The sequence below is a fragment of the Chlorocebus sabaeus genome, chromosome 22 (genome assembly GCF_047675955.1).
Source record: "Chlorocebus sabaeus isolate Y175 chromosome 22, mChlSab1.0.hap1, whole genome shotgun sequence".
NCBI lineage: Eukaryota > Metazoa > Chordata > Mammalia > Primates > Cercopithecidae > Chlorocebus > Chlorocebus sabaeus.
In genome coordinates this window covers 77,639,011-77,651,023 of record NC_132925.1, presented here as the reverse complement: position 1 = coordinate 77,651,023, position 12,013 = coordinate 77,639,011, and the positions used below count along the sequence as shown (strand labels likewise).

The window sequence follows — 12,013 nt, the reverse complement described above, 5'->3', positions numbered from 1 at the left end:
GAACAAGAGAGAGAATGTGAGAGAGCAAGAGGGGGTTGCAAGGGGGCCAAACTCACTTTTCTCACAAATTCCCTCTGGCAGTAATGATGATAATCTATTCATGAGGGCAGAACCCTCATGACCTAGTCACCTCTTAAAGGTCCTGCTTCTCAACACTATTGCATTGGGAATTAAGTTTCCAACACATGAAATGTTGGGAATGCATTCAAACCATAGTGGTCCCCCTGAGTGTAAAATATTCTCCCTCCTTCAGGATCCAAGATCAGAGTATCTGATAAATGTTGCCATGGTAGAGAAGGGATAACACCTTTTTGGAGGAGCACATGAGTTGATCAGGTGGCCAGCAAATGCTTTATCTTGTGATGTGGAATATTACTGGGAAACTTTTAAGACATACCATAAGCAACATACATTGTTTTAAAAAATTGTTGATATCATAGCCTATTTCCCATTTATTATTATTGCATACAACTCATAGAAACTCTAATGGCTAAATTTTGCTCTGTACCAAATGATTCCAGTTAGTTAAAACAAATCGTTTTATGGGTCAGTAGGTTGGTTGGCTGGTCAGTTCTGGGTATGGCCAGTTCAGCCCATCTCTGTGGACTGCAGATGGTTCCACTGAGGGTGGATGGTCTCAAATGGACTCACTCACCTGTCTGGTGGTGGTAGGCTGGTGAGTCTAGAAGAACGTTAGCTAGAACTACCTATGTCTACTCCTTGTAATCGCTCATCCTTTAATAGGCTAACTTGGAATTCTTCACTTGATCTCAGGATTCCAAAGAATCCAAGTGTTTTATGAGCTTGTGTCTGCATTATGTTCACTAATTTTCCATTCACTAAAGCAAGACATATGGACAAGCCCAATTTCAAATAATGGAGTAATTGGTGTACACTTTTCATAGAGGAGGGCAAAGTCAAGTTATAAAGGTGCGTGTAACAGGGATAGAGGGAATTTGTGGCCATTTTGTCATTTCTCACAGATATTAGAGTAACTACAGGTAGTTAAGCTGGCATCTCCATACTGAAACAAAGGGACCATCTTTTTGTCTATAGCTTGAATTTGATATGGAATCATTCTCTGGGATCCTTATTTTATTCTATTCTGGCGTCTTGAAACTTGACCACATTTACTGGTTAGGTTCTCCTCTCTTGTGTTCCTGAGCTGTAATTCCATTTTTGACCAGGTTTTAAAATTTTGATCAATTACTTGCTATGGTACAAATACGATGTTTCTTCTAATGCAGTTTTAATTTGGTGTATTCTGTGCATGGTTACCTTTCAAGAATGTTTCATGCTTCAGTCCCTGGCTTGAGCAGCTTCTCAGGCAACTTGGAGGCACACTTATGCCAACTCCCAGAATTCCACCTTTATGATCTGATACTCTGGGTTCCTATTCACTGATTTTTTTTTTTTTTTTTTGTATCTGTAGTGTTTACAATGCAGTAGCAAACTCCACATATTTTATTAGTCTATAAACACAATCCTGTATTTAATAGCACCTGTATTCTGAATTGAGGCTCTAGACATGAAGATGTAATCACTATTAACTCATAGAGCATCTAATGAGGGCTTCTAACTGTCAACCTCTGCACCATTGACATCTTAGCCAGGTAAGATGTTGTAGAGAGCTATTCTGAGCATTATAGGATGTTTAGCAGTAGCCCTGACCTCTACCTTGATGTCAGTAGCCCCTCCCCTTGTCATTCCCCTCCCACTGCTATGTGACAACCAAAATTGTCTCCAGACATGGTCACATGTCCCCCTGGTAGGGCAATATCTCCCCCATTTGAGAACCACTGCTCTCTTCTGGAGACGCTGAGGCTTAGGAGAGCTGGAAGTGTGTGGAGTGGGTGTTATTGTCAGAGAGGACACACGAGGAACAGCAACCCAACAGGGAAAATTTGTAAGAGTAGAAAGGAATGTGGAAAATTTTCAGTCACCTTAAAATTCATTCTAGGGGTGGCTCTTGATTCCTCTGAATTGACCTGAAAGCATCAAATTGGATTGTGCTACAGAGTGAAAGTTTCATCAATATCTCAACTTCATTATGTGAGAAGTGGATTATATATAAATACTATCAATGAGGGATGGGGGGAACTATGCTGGCCACAGATAATAGATTTTTGAAAAACTATTTATTTTGGAAAGACTTAAATATACATAAAAGTGAAGAAAATTGTATAATGACCCATCCTGTACCCACCACCCAAGGTCATAAATGATTGATTGAGGTCAATCCTGTGGCATGTATACCCCACTCACTCCCCCTGCTGTTCACTCTTGGATTATTTTGAAACAAATTCAAGACGTCATTTCATTTCATTTGTAAAAATCTCTGTATGTCTAAAAGAAAGTATTTGAAAGCCAAAATTGTGATATGCTGCTGGAATTTTAATCTTCTAGAATGGGCAAGAATGAGGAGTTCTGCTGAGTAGTATTAGAAAGTTAAGGGAAAGAAGAGATGGGAGGAAGACTGAAGAGGCTTGACTTTTGAGGGGGATTAAAAACCCCAGGAGGAAATGAGGGTGGGAGACACCTTCTCTTCAAGCTTCTCTCTCCCCTCTTCTTTTGCTTTCCATAAATTTTAGAATATGTGATTTTTCACAAGGGACTGGGATCCTTACAAAGGAGAATAGGCTGGTAGGAAACAGATTCATTTCTAAAAAGAAGGGAAAAACATAATCACCAGAAAATGTTGAAATCTTCCCTCAATGATGGATTGCTCTCTTATGACTTTCAATGACTTTTTAGCCGATTGGGCCTACTTTTAATAAAACAAGGCAAGAAGAAAATCTTGCAGTTGCTTTTTAAGATTTTCCTTGGACTATAGTATTTGTCTCCTGTTATAATGTATTCTGAGAAGTTTCTTTTGATTTAGACTTCCTCACTTGATTTTATGATGTCATAAATCTTCTGAATTTGGTGAGGGCCATGTTGTATGTGAGAACTAAGCAGCTTGCTAGATAACATCTACTCCCCCCTCCCTTCTCTTTAGAAGATTAAACTGAGACTGTTGTGCCTGATGCCAGAATAGATTTAACCAATCATGTTTCCTTTACATGTAGGTCAGTCCGAGGGACAATTCTGCACTGGATCCTATTATCCATGGGTTGAAGGGTGTTGTACATCATGGTAAGTATGCCACATACACTTCCTTTTGCTGGGATGTGAAGGGCTCAGATCTCTACCTAAAGGAACCAGGTTATCTTGCAGAGGACAGAGGGTGACACCCATTCCTCATCCCCTGATGTTGAAGGGCATTAGAGCCATTATTTGATGGGTAAAGAGCACGCCCATTTATTACCTGCAAATGGGTCTGGGTTAACAGTAAGCAATTTGTTTCTTTTCAGGTACCAGTTTGAATGCGTAGGTTATAAATCAAAACACCCTAAGATGTACTGTTCTTATGTGTTGAACTTGCCATTTGTTTCATATCTCTCCTAAAAAATATTCTTTCAGTTGTCTTTTCACCTATAAATGTTTGGTTTGCGTCTCAGATCTAGGGAAGCATTTTAAGTAGCCGGACAAGTCATTAAACTTTGCAGCATGTGAGCAAGCATCATGCCGCTACTAGAATGGAAAAGGCCAGGCTACTGTTCTGTGCTGCAGACCTCTTATCCTCAGGCATAAAACCAGGAGAGAAAGTAAGATAAATGGGTTCTGTCTTTTCCAACTGGTTTTTATTGGAAGAATTTCCCTGCAACTTTATTATCAGCACTGCATCATTACCTATGACATCAAGATCCTCTAATTGCAAAAGTACCCTTGTCGCAGTGAGGTGTGCAGTCTAGATGTAGTGTAATGATTTGCAAAGTTTTAATAATCTAATTAGAATTCCAGAGACGTTGACAGAAATAGCATTAGTAACCATAATAAATCTCCCCTTCATCTCCACAGCTGTGATAAAACATCTTCACACCTTTTTGGGAGGATTGTCTTTAGACATTAGCCAACTCCATAGAGCTTAACAAACATCTTCCCCCTCTCTTTCAGTGAAACTAAAACCAGTTGTCAGGGGTCAATTGGAGCAAGTAGGATTTTGGATTAATTTTTCTGTTCTCAAAATTGGTCAGTCATGCAGCGGGTAACAATAATAAACCTACTCAATATAGAAAAATAGGGTTACTAAAAATACCACATAGAGGCTTTCATTTTAAGATAGTTCTGGGCCAGGCACAGTTGCTCATGCCTGTAATCCCAGCACTTTGGGAGGCCGAGGTGGGTGGATCACCTGAAGTCAGGGGTTTGAGACCAGCCTGATCAACATGGTGAAACCCTGTCTCTACTAAATACAAAAATTAGCTGAGCATGGTGGTAGGCGCCTGTAATCCCAGTTACTTGGGAAGCTGAGGCAGGAGAATCACTTGAACCCACGAGGCGGAGGTTGCAGTGAGCCAAAATTGTGCCATTGCACTTCAGCCTGGATGACAGAGAGAGACTCTGTCTCAAAAAAAAAAAAAAAAAAAAAAAAGATATGTATTTCCATTGCTTCTTCCCAGTTCTCAGTTTCTGGAAGGGCACTAATCCCATCCTCCATTCTTGAGGACTCTTACCTCCCAAAGACTCCACCTCATATCATAAACTTGGGGATTAGGATTTCAACATAGGAATTTGGTTAGGGGACACAAACCTTCAGGCGACAGCAGAGGCTGTTACATATAGAAAAACGCTATCTGGCTCTGGGAGGGTTGCCAGGATGCCCAGGGTGTGGTTTCAACCCTACCCTCTAACTGGGAAGTCAGACGAGACCTGCAAAATACACTGACCTACAGAGGAAGTTCACTTATTCATTCAGCAGAAATATATTGCATGCCCACGCTGTGCAAACCCAGATTTGGAACACTGATTAAGACAGACACAGGCCAGCTCTCATGGACCTAGAAGGGAAGTGAAGTGCTGCCTTCCTCTCCCACCAGCCTGCCTGGTATGCAGCCCCTCCCAGCTTATGCATTTGCTGTTTCCTCTGTCGGGAGAGTTCTTCCTCTGCTTGTGCCAAGGGTGTCTCCTTCTTATGCCTTCAGGTCTCAGCTCCCATATTGCCTCCTTAGAAAGTTGTTTCTTAAGTATCCTATCAAATTATTCATCCCACCCCACTCCCATCACTCTCTGTTACACCATCCCAGGTTTCTTTCTTCAAAGCACTTACATGTATCTGAAATAACTGTTTGTGTATTTGCTCATATATCAGATACTTGGGTATCAATTTCCTGAGGGCAGAAAACCATGTTAGTGTGGCATGCTGTGTCTGGCAAATAGTAGGTGCTCAGTATCTTAGCCAAATGACTGAATCAAGTAAGCAGACAAATAAATAAGTGAAAATTTCAAAATGTAGAATGGGATGAAGGGAAGGAAGAACTAAAGCCCATGTGGGTTGTGCCTTGATTGGGAAGAAAAAGGAGTAGGAGTATGTCGTTCTTCCAAAAGGGAGTGGAGGACATTAGAAACAGTTTTTAAAAAACAAAAATAACGTTTGTTGGAGGCCAGGTGCAGTGGGTCATGCCTGTAGTCCCAGCACTTTGGGAGGCTGAGGTGGGTGAATCGCTTGAGCCCAGGAGTTCAAGACCAGTCTGGGCAACATGGCAAAACCTTGTCTCTGAAAAAAAATACAAAATTTAACCAGGCATAATGGTACATGCCTGTAGTCCCAGCTACTTGGGAGGCTGAGAGGGAAGGATCACCTGAGCCCGGGAGATTGAGGCTGTAGTGAGCCTTGATCATGCCAGCCTCCAGCCTGGGTGACAGAGTGAGACTCTGTCCCCCTCCCCCCAAAAAAAAGCTTTTGTTGGAGCTAGAAGCATTTCAGTTGAAGGTCCTGTGAGGGATTTGAATGATCTATTAATTTGAAGGAACATAAATAATCATGTCCTTCACAGTCTCTGGCTTGGGAACAATGATAGAGATATGTAAAGAGAAAAATCAATATGGATTTCTGTTGCAGTTCAGAAATGACTTTTATTTCTTCAGCTCTGGGAGTCATATATTAGAATGTTACTTTCTCGTTAATTTTTTTTAAACAAGAAGCATCTTAAGTGTTTCTTCAGCTGAAATGTGAAGGAATAACCTGATCATTTCAGCCAACTGTATTTGACAGTTGGTCATTAGGGTCCTCTGTTAAGCAGACACCAAGGTGGAATTTGAAGTGCAGGAAAGTTTTTTGGCAAGGAAGGACTGCCTGGGAAGGATCAAATGGAGAAGGACCAGGGGTTGGTGGGGAGAGCGTTTGGGCCATGCATGGTGCAGGTCTGACACCTCTGCAAGGAGAGAGGTGAGCTAGGAGGACTGGCTGAAGGCAGCTCTAAGGAGGTCTTTGCCAAGCTATCAGAGAGCCCCAGAGCAAAGACTGCCCCTGAAAGGAGTCCTGTGTTGGCAGGAATGGCCCAGCTCTTGTTCCCCACCATGTGTTGTCATTGGCTGGAGCCTCCCAGCAAGAATAGCCTGATTGTAGATGCTGGGCAGATCCTGGAGGTGCAGCTGCTGCAGGCTGTCAGCTCAACAAGCAACTCACAGCAACTTGTCTCTGGAAGGGGGATCTCAGGGGTGCATGCTTAGGAGTGGCACAGAGCTTCACATCTCCTTCCAGAGGCACCTTCCTAATCACACTTCCATAGTGCTTAGAGATTGTTACAAACAGTCCTGGCTCATTTTGTCCATAGTTACTGAGTACCTAATCTCAGTACACCATGAAGCTAGGCATTGAGACATGGACCTACCCTCACCACATTTGCATATGCTTGGTAGAGATGTACAGTTAAGTGTGTAATGACATTAAAGTGTGGGAAGCAGCACGCTAAACTCAAACTTGGGTGATTGGAAGTGTCTCAAACCAACTGAACATTAAGACCTAAAGAGTGCATGGAGATTGTCCAGGCAGAGAAGTGATGCAAGCAGGACCAGTATAGATGAAGGTGTCTGTTGGTAAGAGAGGATGTAGTATCTTTGAGGCTTGGAGAATGGTGACTGATATGGTTTGACTGTGTCCCACCTAAATCTCATCTTGAATTCCCACGTGTTGTAGGAGGGACCCAGTGGGAGGTACTTGAATCATGGGGGCAGGTCTGTCCTCCGCTGTTCTTGTGATAGTGACTAACTCTCACAAGATCTGATAGTTTTAAAAAGGGGAGTTTCCCTGCACAAGCTCTCTTCTCTTGTCTGCCGCCATGTGAGACATGCCTTTCACCTTCCACCATGATTGTGAGGCCTCCCCAGTCACGTGGAACTGTGAGTCCTTTGAATCTCGTTCTTTTGTAAATTGCCCAGTCTTGGGTATGTCTTTATCTGCAGCGTGAAAATGGACTAATACAGTAACATTGCTTCTCTAATGCTTTTCTAGGGAGAGACAGCCTAGAAACCTCTTGACCACATGAAGTGCTGTGTCTTATGTGTTCATTTTTCTAGGCAAATTTTGATTTTTACAAATTCAAGAGCCATGAGGAAATATAAATAGAATGGAGTGAGGTGATTTGCCATTGATTCTGGTCCCATCTATCTACTCATGGAGTGATAGATGGAAGCACTAAAATGTATCTAAATCAAGTATTTTATTTGCCCTATTATCAACATCCACTGGAGAAGAAAGACCTAGGGGAAGATTGTAAATCCTATTCACTGTATTGGTTCAGTCATTAGCAGCACTTTTTGTATATAAGAACCAGCAGTTGCAAGTGGCCGTTTCAAATAAAAATACTGGTTGCTAAGAACTTAGTCTAGTTCTGATGGTTTAAAATCCATTTTTCAAAAAAATCCTGTTTGTGAATCAGTGTAAAAATGTAGTCTTCTAAGTGAGAGGCATGAAGTCAGGTGAATATGGCAGATGAGGCAAAACTTTGCAGCCCAGTTTGTTCAACTTTTAAAGCCTTAGGTTGTGCAACATGTGGTCAGGCGTGGTCGTAGAGAAGAACTGGGCCCTTTCTGTTGACCAAAGCTGGCTGCAGTTTTCAATGCATCTCATCAAATTGCTAAGCATACTTCTCAGTTGTCATGGTTTTGCCAGGATTCAGAAAGCTATAGTGGATCAGACCAGCAGGAGACCACCAAACAGTGACCATGATCTTTTTCTGGCACATGTTCGGCTTTGGGAAGTGCTTTGGAGCTTCTTCTCAGTCCAGCCACAGAGCTGGTCATCGCCCGTTGTCATATAAAATCCACTCTTTGTCACATGTCACAGTCTGATCGAGAAATGATTCATTGTTGTTATGTAGAATAAGAGAAGACGACACTTCAAAATGACTTTTTTTTTTTTTTTTAATTTTTGCTCAACTCATGAGGCACCCACTTTTCGAGCATTTTTACTGTTCCAATTTGCTTCAAATGTCAAACTACTATAGAATGGTTAACACTGAGTTCTTTGGTAACTTCCTTTATAGTTGTAAGAGGATCAGCTTCAATGAATTGCTCTCAACTGATTGTTGTCAACTTACGCTACTCATCTTCAAGGCTCTTGTCTCTTCTGCAGAACTTCTTGGACTACTACTGCCCTGTACGTTCATTAGCAGTTCCTGGGCCAAATGCGTTGTTGATGTTGTGAATTATCTCCACCGTTTATGGCCCATTTTGAACTCGAATAAGAAAATGGCTCAAATTTGCTTTTTGTCTAACATCATTTCCATAGTCTAAAATAAATATAAAATAAACAGCAAGTGCTAAGTCATTAGCAAAAACACAAAGCAAGAAATAGGTGCATTAAAATGATGTATAACATAACCATATTTATTGAAGAATGCATTCCAATATCATTGTTGCAAATTTGAACAGTACAAAACTGCAATTCCTTTTGCACCAACTTATTTGCATCAACGGTTTTACCTAACTGATCCATGTTAAGAAATATGTGTGGGGCAGGCATGGTGGCTCATGCCTATAATCTCAGCACTTTGGGAGGCTGAGGCAGGTGGATCACCTGAGGTCAGGAGTTTGAGAATAGGCTGGCAAACATGGTGAAACTCCGTCTCTACTAAAAATACAAAACTTAGCCAGACATGGTGGCACGCATCTGTAATCCCAGCTACTTGGGAGGCTGAGGCAGGAGAATCGCTTGAACCCGGGAGGCAGAGGTTGCAGTTAGCTGAGGCCACGCCATTGTACTCCAGCCTGGGTGACAAGAGCAAAACACTGTCTCAGAAAAAAAAAAAAAAGAAAAGGTATGCGCATTATACGTTGCTTCTCGTCCTTGCGGCTAAGATCGAGTGTATGTGCATTATGTCCTGTGTCAGTTAAAAGGCATCTGTTTTTTCTTTTCATGTTGTTGGAATACATAATTTCTCTTCCTTTTTATAGTACTCACCCCAGGAAAATTCAGCAGGCTATTTGTGTACATACGCATATACTGTCAAAAGGCCTCAAAACACCTTCCTCTTGTGTCGGTCCTCTGAAACGGACCACTTTTGTATTCCTGATAGGAAACTTGCCTCTGGTGATTGCTTGGTATTTTATCTGCTTGTCCTCTTTTCCCACCCCTCCCCCACTGTCACTTTCCTCTCCTAGAGAATGTATCATCTTAGTGAAGTGTAATAGGCTTCGTTTTCTTTTTGTTGTTGTTGTTTTTTGAGACGGAGTCACTCTGTCTCCCAGGCTGGAGTGCAGTGGTGCGATCTTTGCTCACTGCAAGCTCCACCTCCTGGGTTCACGCCATTCCCCTGCCTCAGCCTCCCCAGCAGCTGGGACTACAGGCGCACACCGCCACGCCTGGCTAATTTTTCATAATTTTAGTAGAGACGGGGTTTCACTGTGTTAGCCAGGATGGTCTCGATCTCCTGACCTCGTGATCCGCCCACCTCAGCCTCCCACAGTGCTGGGATTACAGGCATGAGCCACTGTGCCCAGCCTAGGCTTCGTTTTCTTTCATAGGAAATGTGAGGGGGATAGTCAGAAATTGCCACAGACAGCTGGGTACAGTGGCTCACACTCATAATCCCAGTACTTTGGGAGGCTGAGGTGGGTGGATCACCTGAGGTCAGGAGTTTGAGACCAGCCTGGTCAACATGTTGAAACCCCGTCTCTACTAAAACTACAAAAATTAGCCAGGCGTGGTGGCGGGCACCTATAATTGTAGCTACTCGGGAGGCTGAGGCAGGAGAATCACTTGAACCTGGGAGGCAAAGGTTCCAGTGAACTGAGATCGCACCACTGCACTCCAGCCTGGGCAACAGAGGGAAATTCTGTCCCCACCCTCCCCCAAACCCCCTGCCAAAAAAAAAAAAAAAAAAGAAAAAGAAATTGCCACAGACACAACAAAATCTTCTGCTGGTCAGAGCTAGACAGCTGCTCTCTCTCTGTCTGTCTTCCCTTCCCTGGCTCTTCCAAGAAAGCCATCAGTGAAAGGACAAATAAATTACCACCTGAGAACTTGCCTCTATTAGTATCACAAAATGAGGCTCTTGCAAGCTTTTCTTGTCAAAACACGGCACTGGCAGTTGTGGCTATGACAAGATTAAAACTTTCCTTGCCGGACCAGCTTTCTCATGTGACTAGTTTGTTCACTCGACTCACCTTTGGGGGTCTCCTTCCACCTTTTTGCCCCTGCCCTAGGACACTCATCATCTCCTCACCAAATCTAAGGACAAAGTCCTAGAATAGCTATTGTCACTCTCAGCCTCTAGCAAAAAGGGAAGAAATAACAGTGAATTTGAAAATATGCATTGACTGCCCTGCCAAGCATTTCCAGAGAGAGGTGAAAGCTGTCTGAGAAACTCCACATCGTTCATCTTTCCATATTCCACCTGCTGGGACTGAGGTTTCTACAGTGAAGAGTAACAGAGCGTCATCTTCAGACCAGTCCTCTGAATTCCTTCTAGAACAGTGGGTCGGCTTCATCTTATACAGTTGCTGTTGCATCACCAGGCACACACTCACTGTTTTAAAAGAAACCAGCCCCAGGGTGTGGTGCTGCCTGCACTGTTCCCCTGCTGGGGATGCACTTGGTTCCACCCCTTCAGAAAACCGTGTGCCTGTTTCTGCTGAGGTTACACATGCACCCCGCCCTCTGAGCCAGAAATGCCACACTTAATCCCCAAGAAAAATATCAACAAAAGACTTGTGCATATGAGCCTTATTCATAATAGCCACAAACTGGAAACAGCCTAAATGTCCATCAGTGGGAACACAGATATAGAAGTTGTAGACTATTCATACAATGGAATATTATGCAGCACTTACAGATAATGAACTATGGAGTCACTCAAAAGCAAAGCAGTGCATAGTGCATGATTCCATTTATGTAAAATGTAAGAACAGGTCCATCCACAAAATTAATCCATGGTGATGAAAGTCAGAATAGTGGGGTGGAGGGGCCAGGTATGGTGGTTCATGCCTGTAATCCCAGCAATTTGGGAGGCCAAGGCGGGCAGATCACCTGAGATCAGGAGTTCAAGACTAGCCTGGCCAACATGGTGAAACCCCGTCTCTACTAAAACTACAAAAATTAGCCAGGTGTGGTGTTATGCACCTGTAGTGGGAGACTGAGGCAGGAGAATCCCTTGAACCCAGGAGGTGGGGGTTGCAGTGAGCTGAGATTGCACCACTGTACTCCAGCTTGGGTGAAAGAATGAGACTCAGTCTCAAAGAACAGTGGAGTGCAGGAATATATTGAATAAAAAGGAACCTGAGGAAATTTTCTTGGGTGATAAAAATATTTCTCTATCTTGATCTAGATGATTGTACAGCTATAATATAAAAATTTGCCATGCTGTCCCCTTAGATTTCTTCATATGACTGTTTGAAAATTAAAGAATAACCCATATATATTACACATTAATTTCCCAAATATATTGCATCCACAAAGCTTAAAAAAATTAGCAGCATGTACCAAATAGTCAAATATTAAAAATCTTGACCGTGTCAAGTGTTGGCAAGGATGTGAATACAGGAACTCTCATGTCGTTGGTAAGAGGATAACTAGTACGATCACTCTTCAGAAAATAGTTTGGCATTATCTAGTAAAATGAATCTAAGAGATTCCATTTCTATGTATGTCCCCTAGAGAAACTCATATATGTGTCCCAAGAGATGTATAGAC

At 42.6% G+C, this 12,013-nt stretch overlaps 1 protein-coding gene across 2 annotated transcripts in view; it reads left to right on the top strand.

Annotated features, from left to right (window-relative positions):
* PTPRG (protein tyrosine phosphatase receptor type G) overlaps positions 1 to 12,013 on the top strand; it is a 747,279-nt gene that overhangs the window by 579,268 nt on the left and 155,998 nt on the right. For both annotated transcript variants that reach the window (XM_073009981.1, XM_073009980.1), the window contains exon 6: positions 3,069 to 3,135. In XM_073009981.1, coding sequence (XP_072866082.1) covers positions 3,069 to 3,135 — 67 coding nt within the window. The remainder of the gene's footprint in view (positions 1 to 3,068; positions 3,136 to 12,013) is intronic.